This window comes from Myripristis murdjan, chromosome 9, assembly GCF_902150065.1.
Source record: "Myripristis murdjan chromosome 9, fMyrMur1.1, whole genome shotgun sequence".
NCBI classification, from domain to species: domain Eukaryota; kingdom Metazoa; phylum Chordata; class Actinopteri; order Holocentriformes; family Holocentridae; genus Myripristis; species Myripristis murdjan.
The window spans coordinates 25,649,658-25,674,293 of NC_043988.1; the positions used below are offsets into that span (position 1 = coordinate 25,649,658).

The 24,636-nt window shown below is 42.5% G+C and overlaps 1 protein-coding gene across 1 annotated transcript; it reads left to right on the forward strand.

Moving 5' to 3' along the window:
* Nucleotides 1–271: 271 nt before the first annotated feature.
* LOC115365082 (tricarboxylate transport protein B, mitochondrial) lies at nt 272–23,558 on the forward strand. The gene is made up of 9 exons (XM_030059833.1): nt 272–628; nt 11,147–11,254; nt 13,251–13,350; nt 18,311–18,449; nt 19,058–19,142; nt 19,309–19,413; nt 20,460–20,575; nt 20,709–20,782; nt 21,652–23,558. Exons 1-9 carry the CDS (start codon nt 517–519, stop codon nt 21,764–21,766), a joined length of 954 nt encoding a protein of 317 aa, XP_029915693.1. The 5' UTR covers nt 272–516; the 3' UTR covers nt 21,767–23,558.
* Nucleotides 23,559–24,636: the final 1,078 nt, after the last annotated feature.

The window sequence follows — 24,636 nt, forward strand, 5'->3', positions numbered from 1 at the left end:
AGCTTGGTTACCAGGCTACAACGCTTGATTGATGGTTTCTGTGGGAGCTTCCAGCCTCCTTTGTCCAGATTTCTCCAGGGAGGGCGCGGTTTGCTTGGTATTGCTGAGAAAACACTTTATGATTTTCTAAATAAAGGATTCAATACCAGGGCCGTCACTCCTTATATTCCTGTTGCTGAGGCAAATTCATATGCTAATTGAAAAGAGGGAGAGAGAGATAGTGCGCCCCGCCCTTCTGTTGTGGAACAAAAAGTGGCCAGTCTGCCGCCTTCCAGCTGTATAATAACCAGCCAGTTGAGCAGCCACTGGTTCCAGTAGCCACCCTCTGTCAACACGGGGATCCGCCGGGCTTTCCGGACACATCAGCGCTCAGCATCACGCAGCCAGTCTGCCGAGGCGCACCGGGGCGTCCATGTGTTGCGCGCTTTTGTCCACTTGAAAATTTGTTCCTACTTGAGCCCAGACTCGCCGCACCGGAGGCACCTTGGCTGATTTGCAGTGTTTTCATTCATCATCATGCAAGGAAAAGGCACATTTGTCAGCCCCTTCCACAGACCGCGCTGTCTGGCGGCAGCGGCGCCGGCGGGGAAAGCGAAATTAACTCATCCGGGAAAGGCGATTTTAGCAGGTAAGTTTATCATCTGTCACACGAGTTGCACATAATTTCACCACACCTGCTTAAATCAGACACCAGCAAACATGAGCGGACTGACTGCTTTGGAACATAAACGTTACATCGCTGTATTATTCTTCCAGATACTTTGTCTCCGTTTATTTTGCTGTATCCTCCCGTTACCGAATCCGGAAATAAAATAGAAAGGAGCTTTATAAATATGACAGCAAAAGTTTGAAACCATATGCTACATGGTTATTATAGGGGGAAAGTGCACAAAATCCCACCTGAAGCAGCACGGGTAGATGGGATAGGTTACCATAAAGTGCTGTGAGGTCACTGTAACTCGCTGTTCAGTGGCACTGACACTAACACGCTGTCGGTGCTTATTGAAATATGAATATTGAGTGAGTTCAGCGCTGTGCGTTGTACTTTGAAGATATCAAGACTGTTATGCGACGCTTGAGTGTGTGTTAACAAGGATAAACTCCAAAAACGTGACCTACAGGTCGCCATTTATTATAGAGTGTATAATAACTACTCTGTATTATGGACTACTGAAATCCCTAGAGACTTGTACAAACTTTAACTCAACCCACCGTTTATTTAAAAGGGATTCACACTATTCTTATCTATTGTAGTTTATTCTATCTCTTCTCTTCTCTTCTCTTCTCTTCTCTTCTCTTCTCTTCTCTTCTCTTCTCTTCCTTTAGTATTACTAATGAGTAATAGCCATTTCTTCTGGAATACAATTTCTGTGGATTTTCAAGATACAGTATAGATACATAGATGGTAAAGACAACCAAAGGGCGGAAAAGGAGTGCTTTCTTTTTGCTTTGTGTGTGTGAGTTTTTCTTTCCTTCTTTTTCTGGGATGGCAGCCGAGGATAATCTGGGCGTTTCTCTCTCTCAAGTGACATGTTAAAGTTTCCACTGTGGCCTCTGCAAACCTGACATTAGCAGAGCCAGGCTGCAGAGAGAAAGCGTAGGCTTGTAATTAAGGATGTAGGCGGTGACCAGGTGAAACAGCTGGTTAGAAAAAGGGCTGGTCATAAACAGCAAAAGCAGTTTGACAGGGATACTACGGCTTCCATTGTACGCTCACAAGCATCCACTTAATGATCCTTCAGAATAATGCAGCTGGCCCTGTTGATCCTGTGTAAAAGCGTGAACTGAAATGGCCTTGAGGTCTCAGTGACCAAGAAGAAAGCATTTTTCTTCTTCTGTCATCCGTTCCTGTAAGCAGGTAGCCCGCACCGTCACGATGTCATGGCCACGTCTAGAGTGCTGCACTGACTTGATGCTATCACTCTAATCTAAAGATCACCCCCAGTGCACTTTACATAATGCTGTTAGAGTGGGATGATGCAAAAGGCCCTTGAGCGGGAGGGGACACCCGCTCCCTTGACAGTATGCTGCAGTGACTTCCCACAAGGTCCGTGGATGTTTGTGGTCTGCCAAGAGTCAAGGATTGCAAAGGACTGGGGGGATTAATGCAACTATCAGCTTGCAAAATCCGACTTATGTTGTGCTGGGCATTCAGAAGTATCTATACTGCAGGACGTGGCCTCTCGATAAAATCCGTATCATTTTACATCCATCACAGTGCAGTTTGTATCATGATACATTGCAACACTCAACAGGAATGACTGAAAATGTATAAACACCATTTAAAATACAAGCTACTGCATGGCATCTGGCTAGACTAATTAATTATGCAGCATTTTATATGATAAACACGCTGTCAGACTGACTCAAAACAGCTCACAAGTCCCATTCATATTTATTACAACAGAATTACTACAAGACACTTGTTTAACAGTGCATTAAAATATAAATATAACATCATATGAAGTGCATAAACATAAAGTGAATTGATATCAGTACAAAGGGCTAGAGAATTTATACATTATAGCAAATAATAATAATAATAATAATGCTGCAGTACTTAGACATACTGATTCATGTGCCTGATTCATAGTTGTTTTAGTCTTTGCTGTGAGTCAGTGACTTCCCTCTGCTGAGGGCCCAGAAGTCCCATCCTCTTCTCCTGCTGCTGCACCGGCCTTGACACCCCCCACCCCACCCTGCTTACATGTTGAGATGAGGATGCAGCAGGTCTAGCTGATGAAGAGCCTGTCAGAGATGCTCTTACACCGGGACTGTACGCTGACATTTAGCACCACACTATTGATTTCAGCCAGCCATGTCTTTTGGCTGTAACACGCTATCATTCTGAAATCCCTTTGACTGAAGATTATGCACGACTTGTTTACCTAAACAGTAAATACTGTGATCTCATGTTAGGTTCGCTTGCATGCATCAGTGCAGGTAATCACAATTAATGTTGTCGCTCCTCTCCTGGGTGCGCAGCTTAATCAGCCAGCATCATTGACTCTGTATGCTGGCCATGTATGCATATATTTGTAACATTAACTCCATTAATTATACAGTGAACTGTAATTATACAGTTCAAGCTCAGAGTGGCTTGTTTCCCTAACAATAATAATGTTTAAGACTCAGCAACGTTGATGTCAAACATACACCAAAAGAATATTGTTTATCCCAAACAAAGAATGTAGTCGATTTATAGTCTCTAATGTGCTCCTGTTGAACACAGTTTGAAAAAGCTTTCACTAATCTACTACATCTGAGGCGTTTTTTTTCCTCTATTATCATTACTTACACTTTTGTCTGTTTTAGAGATTTCCATTTACCTCTAAGCTTTTATATTTTTTCCACTTAACAACTTTTTCAGCACTAGCTCATCTTTTGCCATCTCCCTTTCTCCTGACTCACGTCGTCCTATCAGCTGTTGAGAAATGGAAATGGTGCCATAGCGTGACCTCTCCCCTCCCCCATCTCTCCCAGTAGCCTGATTGACTGGATACTGTCCTGTGTGGCACCCTCCTCCCCCCTCTGTCTCGCTTAACTCGTCCCAAGCCTGTCTGTCCCGTTTTGCAACAGCGGCACAATTGCGCTCTCCCCAGGCTCGCTCTCTTTCTCTCTGTCTCAACTCTCCTCCCAGCCTCTCTGTCAAAGAAGGTATTGATTTCTTACAGTCATCTAGAGGTTGGGAAATGAAATGTGAGCATGTTCGTGTGTTGTGTGTGTGTGTGTGTGTGTGTGTGTGTGTGTTTTTATATGCCACCACACATTCTCTTGGCTCTGATGAAAGTAAATCTTGTGTAGCTTTTCGATCAGGGCTTCGCTTGGATGAGTCAGCGATAGACGCAATCAGGCAAACTGTTCCTTTATGTCCGACCTGAGATATTGGCCATCAGAAAGTGCAGCTAGTGGTTCAAAACAAAAAGCGGCCGTTCAAAAAGTGAACGTGAAAGTTTGTAAATCTCAGTGACACCTCTCCCATCGCTCTGACATGCCGATGCTTCTTTAGCTTTATGTTATATTTAGCATTATGCCTATATGAAGAAAGGGTGGAGAGAGAGCGATACAGGCAAAAAGAGAGTAGACAAAGCAAGAAGGAGGGTCAAAGCTCAAGGGCTTAGGGCGCCTGCATCTCTAAAAGCATTTAAACAATGGCTTTGAGGACACATTTCCAAAGTGCTCTGCTCCCATTGGTCAGTTCAGGCCTACTCTCAGCCGAGCCAGTGGTCATGACTGTAGTTGCGACATGGAGGGAGATCATCATGTCTGAGTGTGGCCTGAGGCAGCGAGGGAGGTCAAATGGGTTTCTGGTCTTGATTTTCCGGCTGTCCGTACTTGTGCATTCCTTCACTGTTGTGGCTTTCATTTATAAACCGTGCGTAACCCTGTCCGTCCAGGAGACAGGAGGGTTAGACAGGCAGACAGAGGGATGGAGAGGGAGAGGGAAATTGCCGTGATGTTGTGATTTCATAATATATTTGGATGTCGTGCTGAGACGGGCTTGTCTGGGTTTCGCTTTTTCTCGTTCTGGTTCCTCGGTCTCTCTCTGTCTCTCTCTCTCTCCTCCTGTCTCCTCGAGGCAGCCAGTTAGGTTTGTTGAGTGGCTGTCTCTTCTCAGGCTCAGAGGGCTCATCAAAGTCTGCGCTTACTCCCTGTTTCCTCATAGCCCACGCGACACACACACACACACACATACACACACACACACACACATGCGCGCACACACGCATGCCTCAGTTCTGCTACTCGCAAACACTGCATGGGTACCAAGAGGCCAGATCAGGAATCACAAGGCTCTGCTCAGAGTGCCTCCTATCCCTGTTCAGTATTTATCAGCTGTTGATGTATCAAATCTTAAAACACACACACATACAACAAAACAAGACAAACAGCACTGTAAATATAAAAGCAGTTATATTTTTATATTCCATTGTAATGCACTTTGTCACTTAAGGAAGCCTTTATTTGAGAAAATTCAGGATGCAAACCCCGATTTGTTTCGGTCTTGTGAATCCTGACTGATGAGCTCTTCAAAGAGATTTTTGCTTTTTGGCAAAATATTTTGAGAGGAGACTCATCATCAAGTCAAAGGGTAGTGTGTACTGCAGATCTGAGCTTATGAATCGTATTGTGTGACTTTTGTCAGTGCAGAAATGAATATCTTGCAAATGATAAATATCGTGCAAATGATAAATACAGTGTCCTGAAAGCCCATTGTGCTGGGCAGCTAAAATGTGTAATAAAAATGTAATGTGTAATGATGATTTGCTTGTAACTGTACACGCTGTTTTTACAGTGTGCAATGTGACAGTGCATTAAAGTGAGGCCCCTCCACTGACAAAAAACGTGGAATAAACACAAAATCTGAAGATTCAGTTTATTTAATTCGCACCACGTCATTCCATGTTTTTTGTCAGCTGAGTCTAATCAGTCCTTACCTTAATCAACCTTCAGTTTTGCATCATGTACCTTTAAACAACATGCACGTTACTGTATACAGTCAGTTTACCGGAGGTTTCTAAACAGCTAAAACTCCTTCCATGTAAAATTAATCAAGATCCTGTAATTAAGCATCAGTGTGCAGCATCAGGGAATGGTGTTTTGGACAGAGGAAGCCTAAAAGGCCAGACGTTAGATGAATAATTCTTTTCATCTTTTGCGTGAGGCAAACAGAAATATTATGACTCTATTAATAGGCTACCTCATGTTTGAAGTGCAGCAGTCCTCTGGCTACGTTCTCCGTTTGGACTGGGGATATGGACACAACCGCCCCTCTTCTGCAGGTTCTCCTCTCTCCGGAGAAAATGTCTGTTGTAAAGAGGGCGCTAATCATCTAAAATAAGGAACATCTGGATGAATAATGGATAAATTCCGCTGGAAAACTGCCTATTGCCAGCATGCATGAACACAACACATACACACTGTGTGTTTTGGTTGATTTTTTTATGAGTTTAGGAGGAAATGTTCAACTCCACATTAGAGCCAAGCCGATACTGCATTTTAAGACCAGTGCCAGTATCAATATTTGAGAGCAAAAACCTTCAACAACAATGTATTGGCTGAATTTTTTTTTACACATAAAAGCAAAGGAATCATCAAATAGGGTTGTCAAGTAGTTGTAATAATAACTTGCAGCGGCAGTGACCCAGGTTTGAACATGGCCCCGGCCCTGTTTATCAAAAACGAAATTTACAATGATTTTTGCCTGAAAATGAATGCCCTGTGAGACTGTTGAGGGCTAACAAGAAGCTGCAGCAGCGAGGGAAGTTCCTCATCACTAAAGCTCGTGCTATGTACGTGACAAACCATGGGAATCAACATTTTAATATGGCCAGCCAAGGGTTGAGTCCAGATGAAACAGCATTTCAGGAGTATCTAGCTTCTGTGTGGTGACGTGTCTCTGAGTGAAACAGGATGGACAGGTGGGACGTAATGTTGGCAGGAAACTGATTTGAACGTTGAAACGTGGGCGTGAATCTTAGCTCTGTGCTGCTAAAAGTAGAACATTGATTGATGGGTGGATGTCATGATATTATTGGTTGAAACTGGTTGGTTCATGCCTGCATCAGCTTGTGTTAAATATTGCTTTACAGGAAGGAATTTCAATACAAGAATACAAAGAAACTGATTTTTCTTTGGGATATATTGTTTTTTCTACTGCAATGTGTACTGTCAGTTTTTGTATATCAGCAGGCGGGAACATCTGGCCAAGTTGTTAAATTAAAAGTTAGTAAATTAGGAACATTATGTTAGAAAGTCTATTTGTAATGTGAAGTATATTTTGAAGAAAATTAAGCTGAATGAGTTGTGCTGAGGGTAGACTTGTTTTTCAGACACATCTAGAAAGCCTGCCATATTCATATTCTTGCTTTTAAACTACTAGATTATCATTTCCAAGAGGACATTCTGTGCAGACCACATGTGCCTGATGCTCATTAGAGTCACTGAAGCAGGCAAGACAGGGTTTCAAAAACTCTTCTTGCTTCCCTCTCGGTGTCTGTCTGGCTGTCTGCCTGCTCACCTGGCTGTCTCCCCCCCCCCCGCCTCTGCCTCCCAGGAAGATTTGTTGGTTTGGAGCAGAGCTGCAAGGAGAATGGCCATGCATCTGTGTGTGCATACATCAGCGTGTGTGTGTGTGTGTGTGTGTGTGTGTGTGTGTACATGTAAATCGAGTGGCAGCAATGTGAGCAAGGGGCCCAGCTGTGAAGTCAGAAGGGTGTTGATTAATCCATAAATCTGTCTTGTGTCAGCAGAAGGAGGGAAGGAAACAGACAGTCCAGCTAGTCAGTCAGTCAGCCTGATTGAATTACGTTTGACAAAGCAGATTCTTTTTCACTTTTCAGGAAGGGAGGCAAATATTGTCTTTGTAAGAGCTTTTTAGTATATATATATTTTTTTTACCTGTCACCTCGCTATTTTTGATTGCCAATTTGCCTCTGTATAATATCAACAAATGCCATTTTTTGTTTTCACACGTAAAGTGACAGATTTGTGCACTTTGCATGTAATAGCAAGTGTGAAAGACCTTTGTGGATGCATCGATTTTATGACACGCTGGGGGGAAGAGTGGCTGAGGAGGGGGAGGAAGGCGAGGGGAGAGAAAAATTAAGAACAGGGAGGAGTGTGCGCTTCTCAACATAGAGATTAATGGTATACTTTGCTGTTTGTATCTACACCAGAAGCTGCTCTGGAGTCATTTAAGGTTTGACTTTAACCGTGCCGTGCTGTGTATGTGTGTGTGCGTGTGTGTTTACAAGCGACAGTGTCAGTATGTGCAGGCTACAGTAATGGACTAGAAGACAAACAAGCTGCCCGGACTCAGCCGGCGCTCTGTGTCTGATGAGGATTGATCATGTGTGCTGTGTCTGTTGCTAAGTCACTGCCTCTTAGTAGCTACTGGTTGGCCTTTACATGCAGTGCTGTTGCAGATGTAGTGCTGTCTCGGCTGTGAGGCAGATGAATGAGGCTTATTGTTCCTTCCTCACCAAGACACACTGACCCATAGAACCAGTAGAGATCAGGATGGCTGGAATGGGGCGCTGGAAACCTCGTGATTTCTCTTAGAGCCCGGCTGGGCGGCTTTTACTTACTACTCCACCAGGATTAAAGGAATTAGAGCTAACAGCTTGTCTGGTAATCAAAGTTTGCAGATGTGTGTGTGTGTGTGTGTGTGTGTGTGTGTGTGTGTGTGTCTGCGTGCAATCACATGAGCACCATGATTCAGCGATGGAAGCCACACTGAATGACCAAGATACTTTACTTATTTCATAACATACACTGAGGGGTGAATCCAGGTAACAGTCATTATCAAACATTGATTTCCCTCATGAAGGGTTTGCCAATCGTAAAGGAGGTGATGCTGATAAAAACAAGAAGTCAGAGAAGGATTTTTAATTGAAATGTGGATTGTGCAAAGCGGGCTGCAACTCAACATGAGGAAGCTGTTGCTAATGTACATTCATTGCATGGGGGAGACAATTATATCCTGCATCAAGCTGGTATGTTAACCTCACCCACTTAAAATCCTTCCATGACAGCTTGTCTTGGGTGATGCAGTGTATTTGTTTATCTCAAGGGAATGCACTGCTGTTCGGTGCTGCAGTGATAAGGGCTTGGCACAATGTGGTTTCAAGTCAAAGAGCTTGAATGACATAGTAGCATTAGAGTCAGAGCTGGCCGCTGCTTGGGAGGTCTTTAATTACATGCATCATGATGAATCATGTTTCACATTAGAGCCAATCAAAACAAAGAGTTTCCAGCAAAAAGAATGAAATAAAAGATACCAAAATGAGGAGTTTCCAGCAAAACAAGAGACATCCAAGACTCTCCATCTGTCTCTTTGCATGAACTTCCCACTGGAGCTGCTTCCCTAATGAAGGCCAGACGAGGACTGGCCATGTGAAATAAAGGCATTTTAATTTTTACAATGAGACAGAGCGCCTTGGGCTTTTTCTTTTTTTTTTTTTTTTGCTGGGAACTGCTGGTTCAATCTGGATCTTAATGTGTTTTTACAAAGACTTCTAATGCATTAGGCATTATTTATGAATCTGTTCTGCTTTCCAGGCTTGAGACAGAAACACATTGATTGTTTCTCTCAATTAATGGATGGCAGAGGAAGGGTTTTATATTGAATTTGTTTGCTTATTCACAGGCACGTACAATGCGTATTTGTGTGTGTCTACATGACATTGGTGTATCTCCCTTGCTATCTTTGTGCGTATGTGTGTGTGTGTGTGTGTGTGAGTGTGCATGTGTGTGTCTGTGTCATTGAGTTAATGGAGGGTCTTGGCCCGGGTAATGGAGCCCCATCTTGCTGGCAGAGCAGATAATTTAATTAACGTCAGCCTTCTCTCTCCCTATCGTCCCTCCTTCCCTCGTGACTCTACCGTATTGTGCGCTAGCCTCACTTTGAGACGCTTGTCCTCGTCTGCTCACCTCATCGACTCTGCAGGCTTTCAGGTTACTCTCTCAAACAGTCGCTCATTCACGTATTCGGTTTCTTTCTTTCTTACTTTCTTTCTTCCTTCTTTCTTCCTCTCCACTTCTGTATCCACGGCCTAATTATACAGTACGGGTAAACAGTCCCTTTTATGTCCGCTGAGTGGCTTCTCGCTCCTCAAACAGTCTCTGTGCAGTTTCTCTGTGGGAGAGGCGGTCATATTTTTGATCCATCTCTACCCAGCTCATTGCAATTCCTTTCACGGCGGCAGCGTTTTAACGTTTATGGTGGAAAGCTATTTGTGGAGTCATTGTAATGATCCATGATGTAATAGCACTTCCTTGTGATTCACAGGGGGTGGGGGGGGGCAGGACAATAAATCAGGCTCAGTTAGACCCAGCCAGGTAGATGTAGTAAGCTGCGTCCTGACAGTCTGTTAAGTTAGCAGTGACGCTTAGGGTTTAACAACTCATTTATTGTGTTGATGCATTGAGTATAAATTCTGTCGATTCAGTGCTTCCCTTTTACAAGAAATAAACATTAAATTATTCTGTTGTCTGTTTTTGGCTGAAAGTAGTGACTTGATAGCCGTGCACAGCTGCACTCTGATTTGGTTCCCGTTGTTCACTTCATGAAACAGTCTGGGCACTGATGGAGTCAAGCTGTTTACAACAGGGGCAGCAGCAACACCCATTTACAAAAATACATAGCAGGTTATTGGATAAACAGTTTATCATTAATTGGGATAGGAATTGGCCGGGATCTCCCGATACAATTTGATTCTCAATACGTGAGCGATGATTCAATACACATTGTGACTGTGTAATTATTGCGATTCTTATGATATTGCAATTTCTTGTGTTTTTGGATTATTTTTTGTATGAGAAACTGAATCATATGACAATTATAAGCAAGTCAGTCAAATTTACTTTGACCTTTATTCCACGGTTCAAACACATGGAGCTCTGCTATTTTTTTTTGCCAGGTGCCATGTTTTTTTTCTTGCCGTCTTTAATTCTCGTGATAATCTGTGTGATTCCTACTATGCCAAAGGATGCAGTTCTTTATTTTGGTCATAACATATGCAATATTTATATCCACCTCAAATAAAATAAAAATATATCTTAATATTAAGGCAAAACATCGATTCAGGGTCAGCATGGCGATATAAAAATCAGCAAAGAAAAAAATCTGGATTGGTAACTGAATTGATTCTTTCCTCATCCCTAATCATTAACCAACTCAATCAGACAAACAAACCATATGATGTGATATCAAAGCATCAAGGCATGACTTCTGCTATCAATTCTGTACTTGCACTTTTTTTTTTTTGGCATGCAGTCAAGAGTAGCCACTGTTGTTTCTGCTCTCAAATGTGATGAACTGTCTCCTCTTGGTTTTGCCATCCGCTAAACCACGCCTGTAGCTCCTTACAGGACGCTGATTGATGTAGCCGTTTGGTCGCCTCAGGTCACGCTCAGGTTGATGTTGATGAGATCAGTTTGCTGTGTGAGGTTACTGAATCTAATCGTTAACTCAAATCAAAATGAATTGTTACTCAAAAAAAAAAAAAAAAAATTCTTCTATCCAATTTGCCAAGAAGTGAGTCATCAATCCAAGATTCACGCTCACTTTGCTTTTGATTCATGCCTTCTCAGAATAGTCTCATTCTTGGTGGTTTAATTTCCCTCTCTGTTTTGTTTCCAGGTGGAATTGCAGGTGGAATCGAGATCTGCATCACCTTCCCAACAGAGTATGTGAAGACCCAATTACAGCTGGATGAGAAGGCCAACCCCCCCAAATACAAGGGAATAGGTCAGTATTTTGTGTATGTGCATGCTCTTCAGTGGTGTCCCCTTACGGTTAGGCCGTGTAGTAATTGGTTTGTCAGACCAGTATCATCCTTTTTATTAAATATTACATGTCAGATAGTCATGTGTGACACTCTACAGCTGCATGAGACATCCTCTAGATGCCTGCAGTCGATCAGTCTATCTGTCTATCTCTCTGCCTGTCTGTATGTTTATATATCCGGTCTGTCACCCTGTCTGTCTGCCTGTCTGTCTCTCTCCCTTGCCTCTCACAGGAGCTCATTATCTAATTACCCATCTTCCCCAGGTGCATTAGGGATTCTGGCAAGCTGTCAGTGTGCTTGTTTGTATGACTTAGAGCAGACCAATGCACACATGCATACAGGCGAACAAGTGCGCCAACACACACATTCTGGCTCTGTAGCACACACACACTCACATGCAAGATCTGTTACTCTCGGCTGGAGCTTTGAGGATCGGAGACCATCCTAATGAGCGCTCAAGACAGCTGTTGCTTTTCCTACTCGGCTGAATATTTGGCTAGCGGAACATGGATTATTAGGCCGATGTCTCCAAGAAATACACTGCGTTTTTGGGAGACGGGCCCGTTGGTCCACTGTCTCATTAAGCGAAGAGAGCAGAGCCACCAGAATTATCCTTGAGCCTCTCTCACAAAGCAAGCGAATACATTGCTGTGCTAAATAAGGCTGCTTACTGTGGGTTATGTTCATCTTAATGGATCTAAATGGATGATGAGTCCATGTCCTTGCCAGTCATCTCATCTCGTCATGAAAAAACAGCATCATCACTGCTAGAGGGCCCCATTGATTTGAGTGCACAAATACCAAGCAGGTGTGTTTGCAAGGCGACGGTGTTTAGAAGCCATCAAAACCAGTTTAATTTCCTGGAGATCTAGCTGATCAGAGATAAAATACATAAGATTTGCCCACTCTGGCTATAAAAGACCGATAGCAGTTGGCTATAGTCATCAATAAAGAATGAAATATACTGTTGCAATGTGCACTGAATTTCCACTGAGGATCCTGAGAGTGATGCAATACATTACACTCCTAATCCATCACTGAGGCCGGCTCTATGAAAAGAAAATCTTATCACCGCCTCAGTGTGGCGATACAATATGGTATCAATGAAAAGTGCGTCCATTGGGCAGTGGTAAGCCCATTTAGAGACACATTTACAGTATCTGCTAGTCACCAGCAGCACTTCTCTCTAGGACTGGCAGAACATAAATGTTAGTGATCCATTTCTGTCCCATTCATTTCACTTTTGCAGTCTACTCAGTATGATGAAATTGTCAGGAGCATATATTTACATAACCCCACAATTATGTACAGTCTACATTTTTATAGCTCATTTTTACATTCTAATTGTGTGCACGCATACAATTGATTGATATTTAGGATTCACAATCATGATTATGTCTGTAAACTCCTCACACTACATCATTTGGGCAGATAATCGGCTATTGTCATTGTACACGTATTGCACAACAAAATTTTGGGAGTATCCAGCCAGTAAAACTGGCTAAAAAGGGAAAACAAGGTGCTAGGAGACCATACATTTATTTGCGTTCAGCAGGATTGCACTACTCCATACATTTACATTCAGAATACAGGATTGCACTACTCAGTTCTTATTGCACGTGAGGTTTCTGAGTGATGGTGAGGGGATATTTATTCAATAGCCTGATCGCTCACGGATAAAAACAGTTTCTCAGGTGGTTTGTCCGACAAGCAATGGTGCTGTACCTCTTACCTGAGGGCAGGTGGTTGACGAGGCCCCACCCAGGGTGGGAAGGGTCAGACAGGATCTTCCTTGTCCTGTTGAGACCACGGGAGTTAGCAATATCCTCGAGGTTATATGCTGAGGAGTTAGCATGGAGCTCTGAGGGAAACGATCTCCTGGGGACACACAGATGTTTTTCTTGTCCATTCTGTCACTCAGCAGTCCCGTGTTTTATGTGTTTTGTCTTCCTCCAGGTGACTGTGTGAAGCAGACGGTACAGCATCACGGTGTCAGAGGACTGTACAGAGGACTCAGCTCACTGCTCTACGGATCCATACCCAAGTCGGCTGTCAGGTGTGTGACATGTTCATGTTTGTGCCCGAGGAGCTGAGGAGAATTAGCTGTGTGAGCGGTCAGACTGGGGAAAAAACAACTTTTCTGGTGACCTTTGACCTTTAAACCACACAAAAAGTAGTTGCTGCTGTTTGCACTTCTAGAGCTGAGTTGTCACGCTAGAAACACTCGTCATGTAAGATCCTGTCAAACCCAAGACCTCACCATGCCAGCCGTGGAATTTAAACACAGAGGAGGATCTGGTGTGTGTCAGTTAGTGAGATGTATATACTGTGCGACCATGTTACACACACACACACACACACACACACACACATTTAAACAGAGGAGGAAAGTAACTAAGCAAATCATGCAGTTAAGTATAGTTTTTAGTCCTTGGTTCTTTAATTGTGTATTTCCATTTTGGGAGACTTTAGAATTTTCCACCACTACATTTCAGATGGAAATAACGTTCATTTTTACAGCGCCACATTTATCTTTCAGTGGTGGTTACCAGTTATTTTGCAGAATAAGGTTTTACATACACAACAGCAAATAGGATGCAATGGCTATTGCAGTGGAATGAATGGAAAGCAGTGCTTGCTTCGGGAAGATTAGCAGAAAAGTGAAGTAGATGCATTTTGAAGCCATTGTGCTAAACATACAGAATCACCGGTAGGGTCTTTTAACACTCTGAAAGGACGCATTCTTCACAACGACGAGTTTTACTTTTAACACTAAAGCACATTTTACTTTTGATTGATACTATACTTTACTTAAGCACCATTTTGAATAGAGGACTTGCACTTTTACTGGAGTATTTTTCCGTTATGGTTTTGCTATGTTTCCCACCCCGTCTATATAAACCTATATCAAGTGCAAATGTTTCATATTCAGTCATTCATAAGGAGGTAACCAAGACTTTTAATAACATCTGTAAGAAATATCACATATATTTTAGTCATCCCTCTAATTTATTTCCCATACTCACTACATTCCTTTCCACTTTATGTATTGAAAACGTTTGCAGCAGCATAAGGTGACACAAACCCCACAGCTGTTTATATTATATTCAGTTACTGTTATTGTTTCGTCATTTTACTTTTCCAACTCTTTGCATTGCTGGTCATTGTATATTGTTATATGTACAACACAACCATATTCTGTGTTTCATATATCTTATGTTCTGTTTCCCTGCTGAATCCTTTTACTTTTTTTTTACAGCAGTGACTTAATTTTCCTGCAGTCCATCACCTTTCATTTCATCATCTTATTCTATACTGTACATATCTATTATATTCTCTCTCTCTCTCTCTATATATATATATATTTGTGTGTGTGTGTGTGTATACAGAATATAATTGTTAACTAAACATATAGCTGTTTGTGAGCAGTAAACAGTGGGATAAATTGAGCCTTCCTGACGAAGCAGTTGGGCTCGTCTACCTGGAACCACACTCCAATTATTCTAGCCCATTACCCACAATGCACGGCATAAATGCTGCACAAGCCTTCTGTGTAATTATATTACTCTTTCACAGCGGCGACATTTATCCCAAGATGTGTGCTCATATTCAGAAAGGATACATGTGCACACGAATCTGCATGCACGCACACATCAATACATATTGCACAAAAGTATGCTTGGTTGGTGCTTCTAGTGTCACCCTTTCTTCATCTGTCTCTTGTGTGTGTGTGTGTGTGTGTGTGTGTATGTGCATGTGTGTGTTATGCTAGAGGGTACAGCCTGTCTGTACGATGGGGAGACAGGCCCAGTCAGGCGGAGCAGTGCTGCCACTCAACCTCAGGCAGGGTCTCAATAGGGGTACAGAGGGAGAGACTTGTGTGGGTGCTCTGTCATATACGTGTGTGTGTGTGTGTGTGTGTGTGTGTGTATGAATCCAGAGTCTCTCAGTCAGTCTTGAGCACCCTTCCTGTGGGGAGTCAAACGGGTTTTGTTTCTGGTCGGTGTGTCAGCCTCAGGCAGGCTATCGCTGAAGAAAAGTGTCACAGAGGAGTGTAGAGGTGGCGGCTGTGTCGTAGCTGACATTTAGCTCACTGAGAGCCGTTTGTGCGAGCCACGAGTCAAATGCATTTCCATTGTTTAGCAGAGCAAAGAGGTGAATTAAAATGGAAAGAAATGAGGTGGAGAGATGGAAACATTCAGATGGAATAAGGCAACAGTTTCTCCGGTTTACAACTCATAATGTTTCATATTAAGTCTTAAAATCTTATTTTTCTCAGAACAAGTGAAAAAAATCTGCAAGTGGAATGCGATAGCCCCATCTGCTTCCAATGCAGCCTCACTTGTTTCAGGATTTTTTTTTTTTTTTATAAATATTTCTTAATCACAGCCCATTGGGATTAACAAAATAACACTTGATTCATGAAAATTCTGGAAACGTGGAATTATTTTAGGGCTGACTCACAGTTTCAAGAGTTTAACACTGACTGTAAGAATAAATGACTCATTAAGATTTTTGCAGTGAAGCAGGGAAAGATGGATGTGATTTTATGGAGAATCTCTGTGTGAGACTTTTCCGGTTACCACCACTTCCTCTGAGTCTGTTTTTCCATTTTTATTTCCATTGCCTCTGTCTGTCTTCCCCTCCCCCTTACCATTTCTCCTTGGCTTTATCATCCACCTCTTCTCAGCGACCCTTCCTCCCTCCACTCCATTAACTGATTGCCTGTGCACCACCATGCGCCGCACAATCTGCTGGACGTTTGGAGGAGCTGGGTGGGGGGTTGTTGAAGAGGCAAGAGTGGGACCGACGATGGAGCCATTGACCTTTTTCCCCAACCCTTCATCCACATGAACATCCCTCTCTCTCTCTCTCTCCACTCTTTTCTTTTCTCCTCCTCTCTTCTTCCTCTCCTCTTCTCACCCGCTGACTGACCTTGTAGAAAAGAGCCACTAATGAAGCCTGGGCACGGCTCCACTGTCCGCTATGACTCATCCCAGCCTGAGCATGTCGGTCCAAATGTGATGTGTCATATTCTAAGCAGAAAGTTTTGTCCACTTGCTAAATTGGTAGGGAGTAAGGGAACGGACCTGGCAGCACCGTAAATCTCCCCAGTGGGTTTAATGAGCAGTATTTGTTTCCTAAGATTAATGATAAAGTGCACTGCCATCTCCTTGCAGTTGTAGGAAAGTAGTGCACTTTTATAAAATATTCTTTTACTCTTTGGGTGCTGTTGGATTCTGCCATTGGCAGAGATATTTTACTGAGAGTCTCGAGGCAAACGCTCAGTTGTCGTCAGGGATTTGTGTGGATAAAAAGATGAATGGATGTATTTTTTATATGTGCTTTCTCTTGTTTGACAGCGGAAGTCCGTTAATTGCGGCGAGGCAGTCATTCAAAGCTAATACCAAACTTGTGTGAAGTGTGAGACGGAGGAAGAGATGTGGAAGGAGGTTAATAAGCAGAGAGAGAAAAAAAAAAAAACTTGTGATAGAGGGTGAGAAGGTGGCACAGAGAGGCGAGGAGAGGCGAGGAGATTCCCAGCTTAAGAGATGAATTCTGTGAAGATGTGAAGACAGCTGTTGGGTAGCGGAGACACAGGGGAAGACAAAGCATCCCTCAACAGAAAGTGTCCGTCCTCCCCCGCCCTTTCCTCTGGACGCAGCGTGCAGTGTCCTCCTGCCTTCACCACAACTCAATTCCATCTATAAATAACCTTCTTTAGAAAGCACTCGCTGGCACATTTTCTGATTGCAGTGATACTTAAAATACTCACTCTCTCTCTCTCTCTCTCTCTCTCTCTCTCTCTCTCTCTCACACACACACACACACACACACACACTTTCTCTCTCTCTCTTCCTAGGCTGGCTTCCATGGCAGCTGTTGCTGGGCGCTTGTTGGTTACCAAGCCGCTATATAGTTTATTGGTGCATCCTTAACGAGACAGGGTGCAGGACAATAAAATAGAGGCCTGTGGCATATTCTGCACTTCCACTAACTGGCCTCCTATAAAACGTAGGTTCGAGGAAAATTGTTTTTTTTTGCCTTGAGGTGTACGCGTACTCTCATTTCATTTCTTCTCCTTTCATTTCTCCATGAGGACGACAAGAACAGCAGTGTGCTCGGTGGGTCATTGCGAGGAAACCGGCTCTATCTCTGCTCAAATGTCCCTCACGCCACCAGATTTCTGTAGTTTTTTGCCCAACTTGAATGATTTCATACCGTTTGGTGCTTTTTCATATGCTCTAGCTGTTTCAGTGGTGTTATCATGAGCACAGGCAATCTCATTATCTCAGACTTTAATTGAAGACAAGCTTCGGTGACTAAAAGAATTGTACAGCGGTTTTCTCTCACAGCCTCCCTGGAGAAAACTGACGCTCCGACAACAGGTGTAGAAGTGCAATCCTGGAAAAACAGCAATATATTTTTTGAACTGTACCTCTCTCCCAGCATGCCAGGGTAAAAATTAAGATTGAGATTCTGTTCATGAGGATGTGTTTGAGTTTTTATAGCTGCCGGTATTTCATGCACGACTGGTCTTTGAAATAGGAAGCTGTAAATCACAGAGAGACCTGTTCTGCGGAAACGACCTGTGCTATTACAAAGGTGTCAGCCTGTCCATTTTCCTGTTGTCCATTTATTGTGAAAAAGCAACAAAACCGATGTCTGTTTGCAAAAACACTGTATAATACACGTACTTACAGGGGAGCACATCTATATTCCAATAGCTCTATATTCCCTCAGTGTAATTTGTTTTGCAAACTGAAAACAGCTCTATGTTCAGTTCCATCAACATAAAAAGACGAATAACATTCATACCTGTTGTATAATAAAATAATGCATAATCTCTTCAGTAAATAATACTCTCTTATTCAAACACACTTGTGCCGTACATTGCAATAACAAGAATGAAAAATAATAAATAAAAACATAGATTTTGGTGACATATAGGGCCCTGGACAGTCCTGTGTTGACATTTCCAGTAATTCCCTGCTGTCTCTGTTCTCCCTCTTTAGGTTCGGGGTCTTTGAATTTCTCAGTAACTACGCGAGGGATGAGACTGGCCGTCTGGACAGCACCAGAGGCCTGCTGTGTGGGCTGGGGGCCGGCGTGATGGAGGCTGTCGTAGTGGTCTGTCCCATGGAAACGATCAAGGTATGTTACCAAATGATCTGTGCTCATATGTTTTTATTTTGTTTGATTGAGTTCAGTGTCATGCTCTCTGGGTTCCCAGCTGGCATGGGCCTACAAGAAATATCAAGAAATATCACATTACATTTTGCGTATTGCAGATACTCTAAAGATCAAGTATTGCACAAACAAAGTACTTCACATTTCACGTTTGTCCCAGCCTTTACGTTCACTTCTTCTTAAAAATATCTCAGCACTTTCATCAAAGAAATTATCATAAGCAGGGGTAATTTTACTATAAAGTGCACCTCTCAGCTCATCATTGAAAGAGCAGTAAAAGAGATCACCCTGTTCAACTTGAGCAGGTGTTTCTTCTTCTAGAGCGGTGGCTGTCAGTCTGTCGCTGGAATTATTTATTTTGAAGGTTTCATAATGTTACCCTGTGCATTCCCTGAAATACATTTTATTCGAAAGGATGCTTCCTGTGAAACATAGAGAGACTAAACATTTTTCATTATCACAGCCTTGTGTGTGTGTGTGTTTTTTTTTTCTCTCTCAGTAGTGACAATAATAAAGCTCTCGCTCTCTGTTTTGGAGCTGATGATCATCCTGTCCTCGCTTTATCTCCCAAGGTTAAATTCATCCATGACCAGACGTCAGCCAACCCCAAATACAGGGGCTTCTTCCACGGAGTCAGAGAGATCATCAGACAGCAAGGTAAATAATGCCCTCAATGCATAGACTTTAACTGACACCTAGTGTTTAGAGAGGGTAATGCAGCTGAAAGCACACTGGGAATTAAAAAGGCTACCATAAACAGTGACGTGTACTAAATTTGAGCGGAAACTAATGAATTCGTCCTCTCTCTCTCTAACTGAACCAGGTTTGAGAGGGACGTACCAGGGCCTCACAGCCACCATCCTCAAACAGGGATCCAACCAGGCCATTCGCTTTTATGTGATGACCTCTTTGAGGAACTGGTACAAAGGTCAGTGTGTATGTGTGTGTTGATGCCTGCTTGTCTTTCTACTAGCAGAGGAGATACTTAAACAAGAAACTAACAATGCATGGGGGCTAAAAAAGTGTTGAGATGGTTGTAAATAAGCTTTCACATTGGATTATTTGAACCGTCTTGTGGATCTTGATGTTCACGATGTTCTTAAAAGCACCAAAATGAAGCCCAGTGAATAACCTTTTTTTTTTTTTTTTTTTTTTTTTTTTGGAAGTAGACCTTCTGCTGCAAGTCTGCATGCATAAAAGCTGATTTGCATACTGCTTTAAAGAGGAATACCAAGTGCTCATCTGCACTTAAAATCTCCACATTCAGATGTAGCTAGTAGTTTTCTTAATGTGCTCTCTTTCTCCCCACCAGCTTAACAGAGCAAACGATTTTGTCCAGCAATTAAAATTAGTTTCATGAACTTTATTTAAGCTCTAGTCTGCATGTTTGCATGTCAGATAGGGCTCAATAAATAATGCAAAGTGCACTATTTTGTCATCCGTTGTGTCTTTAACATGAAACAAGTGAACACACACACTCAGACCAGATATAAATCCTGTCTTTTGCAGGAATATATGTTCACATTCATATCAGCCTGGAAGATATTGATGTCGGGACATATCAATGTTCCCGTCTGATTTCCAAATTTGCTGATCTTCATGTTTTAAGTTCAACTGAAGGATTACATGCTTCTCCGCCCATTGACAATTTGTTTAAAATGAGACTCTTTGTTAGATTCAGAAAGATATACGTTCTCCCCATGCAAAACAAAACCAGTGTCTTTACGTTCTTATTACAGTGCTGACCTCTAGTGGTGATTTAAAAACTTGCTTTCAAACATTGTGGCTGCTGCCAAGAGCTGCCAGTCTGCTGGCAACAAGTGGTTCTATCACAAAACATAAACACTCACCTGCAGGGTTTCACCAGCTACTCAACCTGCTGATGTTTTTAGCATCAGGACTGATTTTTGCATTGGTCATGCAGGGAGTGTCCCGACTTGTCTTCCTTACTCTTACCTTATGTCCTTTCCCCAGGTAATGACACCAATAAGTCTATTAATCCTGTGGTGACTGGCACGTTTGGAGCCATAGCTGGAGCTGCCAGTGTGTTTGGAAACACCCCATTAGATGTCATCAAGACCAGGATGCAGGTATACGCTATAGCCATTATGGATATTTCAAAGCACAGGTTTACAATTCGGTGTTTTCTTGTGTCTTCAGAACTTGTCAAGCTGTTGCCGTTGTCGATGTTGATTAGGAATAACCATCTGCTCTCTTTCCAAGGGTCTGGAGGCTCATAAATACAAAAGCACACTGGACTGTGCAATGAAGATCCTGAGACATGAGGGTGTAACAGCGTGAGTGCACCTCTATCGTTTATAATCTGATTTAATATTATGTGCTTGGTCACAGCCAGCCGGGCCCCTTTCATCGGCTTTCATCACCATCTCTTTGTCAGTCTACAAATTGTGCTTTTTAGCAGAAGCGTGCTTCATTGCATTCTGTGCATCATTTTCCAAAACAAATCTGCTGCTTGAGGCACCAAAGAGATTCATTATTCTGAACTGTTTCCAAAAAGCACTGCTGCAGTAGGGAGTAATGTCCTACACTCTGTGTTGAGCATTCAGTTCAATAGATAGATTATCACCCAGCCACATGTTTTTAGATTAAATAGTGTGTGAACAACTAAATTAAATCTGTGAACAGTAGCCTAATGAACGCTATCAAAGCTTTAGTGTAATTGTTTAGTGGTCTACAGTTTTGAGGCTTATAATAACAGTACTGTATAGGATATGCTGTCAAGCCTGTTTCACTTGAAAACTGTCTTCCACTGGAAATGAACCATTTGTTCCCCCAGTAGATGTTATCAGGCCCAATAAGCAAAACTCACAATGCATTTTTATTCACTCTGGAGTCTAAAGCTAATGAAAACAAGGTCATTCTCCCCTGTAGCACAAGGCTAAGGCACTAAGGCCAAGACCAAGACATTCCAGTGAATCACGTAGTCTTTTTATAAATTTTGATTTTCTACTGGGTTTAGTCCAAAGTTTGTTTCTTTATTGTGTTTTGAAGAACACACTGAATGACATATAAGTATGTTTTGTCAAAATAAAATTATGAATCTTAGGGTTATGTTTCGCTGAACTGTGTACTAAAAAATGCCCCTTTCTGATGACCTGTATTCACCTCTTTCTCTCTGTCTCTCTCTCTCTCTCTCTTCTTGTAGTTTCTATAAAGGGACAGTTCCCCGGCTGGGCCGTGTGTGTCTGGATGTGGCCATCGTCTTCATCATCTACGAGGAGGTGGTGAAGGCTCTGAATGTGGTCTGGAAGACAAACTGAGATGCTGCAGCAGAGCGGGAAGCAGAAGTTTGCTGCTTCCCAGCCCTCGGGCACAGATCCAAGATCAGTAAATCTGTTCCTTAACATAAACCTGGCCTTTTTGGCGGTAGAACAGAGAGCTAAACTTGGATCGGTGTCTTGGCACAACTTAACATGCTACACTGAGCAACACTGAGCTTCACAGGGCAACAGTGAGCCTCTTAACCCTCAACATATTGTGAGAGCAGAGGCTCAGTGAGGCCTATACCTGGTCTTTCAGTCTTTGAAAGCTTTGTGTAGAGCTCCATTGATTCTCAGCACCAAGGCACCTAACAAGACTGGGACCATTATCATTTTTAGTAATCCACAGCTATTTTACGACATTTACTGCGAGTACGCAGGTATCATGCTGTATTTTCTTGAGTTAGTGTTGCTCTCTGTCTCTTCCTGTGTGCCTAAAATGGCTTGAAGGCCAGAGGAGCCAGACTGCAGTTTACAGTCACATGAACTGTAGTAACATCCATTACTAAGCCTTTAATACAATGATTTTGAGTTTACGATATGCTAATTATTTTTATACAATGCAGATTCTAATTTAGTTTACTAACAACATTATAGTTTTATTGTAAAGTCTAATATATTTTCTTCCTGTGCCAAATGCCAAACCCACTATACCTATGAAGGTGTGTACAAAGTAAGAAAAACAAGACAGAGCAGCCTAATGAGCTTATTAACAGAAGAGCAAGTGGTATTATTATAAGTTTAAGAAGAAACTGTAATATACTTTGATGTATTTATTGAAAGCATGAATGTTGAATATCTATGCGGTTGAGAGACCATTTGCTGTTGACTCGTGCAGTGTTAAGTTTTTTGAATCACGTTTGCGTGTTTTACTGGACATGGGTAGGTTTAGTAACTTACTTTCACTGTGTCTTTCACTGTGACTCGAAACAATCCGACAACACTGAGTCAAACTGACGACCTAACCTCAGACCTTTACCCTGCCATGGTAGCGCTGCAGTACATCGCGGTTACAGTAGTATTTCAGGTGATTTCATAAACCCAGGTTCCTGCCTGTGTGTCTTCTGTGTAGATCAGCCGTCACAGAGACTCCTCCGTATATAGAGATTATAGAGTTTTCCATCGCCTCCATTCCACGTACATTCCCTACATACCAGCTGTTGTCAGCAGATTCAGAACCCACGGTCATTCCTGTTCTGTTCTGATGCCATTTTTTTTTCATTCAGGGATTGCTTTTACTTTAATGTTTTTTATTATTATCATTTTGTCACTGCCTCGATCACATGTGCCTTTCGCTGATCTGTTGTTTGGTAACTGCGACTAGAGATTTATCCTCGCCTGTCCATCTGGATCCCACTGACTCTAACCAAACTCTAATTGTATTTATTAGTGATTTCTGCGGTCAATCATGTAGTTTTTTCTTCTTTTTATAATAACCAGTTGTCATGTGTTGTGCGTGTACTTGTGCCATCGCAAGTAAATGTGAAAGCAGTCAGAATCTGTATGTGTTGCTGTGAAGGTTGTGTTATAATAACGGATGGATTTTATTTTATTTCTGGGTTTGGTAAAAAAAAAAAAAAAAAGTTTGTTTTTGTGTGTGTTTACTGTTGCTTATGTTTCCTGCTGCCAGATTACTGAGACAAAATGTTATTGTCATAGCAAATGAAAGTCAGTTTATCTCCATGGCTGTGTGTTTGAGTGTGTGTATGTGTGTGTGTGTGGCACTCTGTGGGTTCTTGTGCAATAAACACCACCATCCCCCTCTCCTTGTCCATGCTTAATCTAAAGTCTTACCATTATAGGGGGATTTCAGAACTCATTAAAATAAGCATCTGAAAACATGAAACGTGCTGGGGTCCAGTTGTGTCTGTTATCCTTCCTCTTCTGTCTGTTGTCCTGCCCTTTTGGTTACAGCAGATCATGTTGGGACAAACCATGGGGGGCAGGTAGGGGAGAAACTGAACAGGGGACTCATTGTTCAGCTCTTGGCTGATGCTCATGAGGGGTGATTCAACTGTCTATCTCTCTCTCTCTCTTTCTCTCTCTCTCTCTGTCACACACACAAACACACACTCACTCCAGTCCAAATCCCTTGCGCCCCAGTGTTTGTTGTGAAAAGGAATGCACAGTCCTCTGCTGAAGATGAACTGAACTAAGGGGGTGAGGACAGCCCGAAGTGGACAGCTTGTCCCGAACATAAATGAAGACACAGCAGGAGTCGCTAATTACTTTATAATTATAATTCTAGAACCTGGCATATCACACACATCCGAAAATCATTACAGACGTGCCAAAACAAAACAAAACAAAACAAAACAAAAACGGGAAACTTAATGGTGCACGATCTATTTTGAACACGAGGGGGTGCTGTACTAATGTAAGACCACAACCATCCACCATCCGCCTGCTCTGTTTGCCAGAGCCTCAGACACATCTGTGATCTATCTGTCAGATTATTTCTCACTCACTCACTCACACTCACACACTCACACACACACACACACACACACACACACACACACACACACACACACACACACACACACACACACGCACAGTGATGAGAGAGGCCTACCCTCTCCTCAAGCTTGCACAATAGCGCTTTATTAAGGGGGTCAAAGCCGGGCCCTTCATCCTACCTTCATCACTCCCTCCTCCTGAGTGGATGGATCGGTCCAAAATATCCTGAACTAACCTGACCCTAAAACATCTCTCATCTCAGTCTCACACACATCAACACAACTCAGGGTTCAGATATACCATCTTTGAACTCGAAAGATGAAAGCAGTCATGTATCCCACCGCACCCCACCACCCCCGCCTGCACCCCCAACATGTAGCCCACAAATAATGGCAATTGTCTTGTTTCTT

Excerpts from the sequence above, each read along its gene's own strand:
- LOC115365082 (XM_030059833.1), top strand. The coding sequence starts at position 517 with ATGCAAGGAAAAGGCACATTTGTCAGCCCCTTCCACAGACCGCGCTGT. Across the intron at positions 19,143-19,308 it reads AGAGATCATCAGACAGCAAG|GTTTGAGAGGGACGTACCAG; the intron begins GTAAATAATGCC and ends TAACTGAACCAG. Across the intron at positions 20,576-20,708 it reads TCATCAAGACCAGGATGCAG|GGTCTGGAGGCTCATAAATA; the intron begins GTATACGCTATA and ends TCTCTTTCCAAG.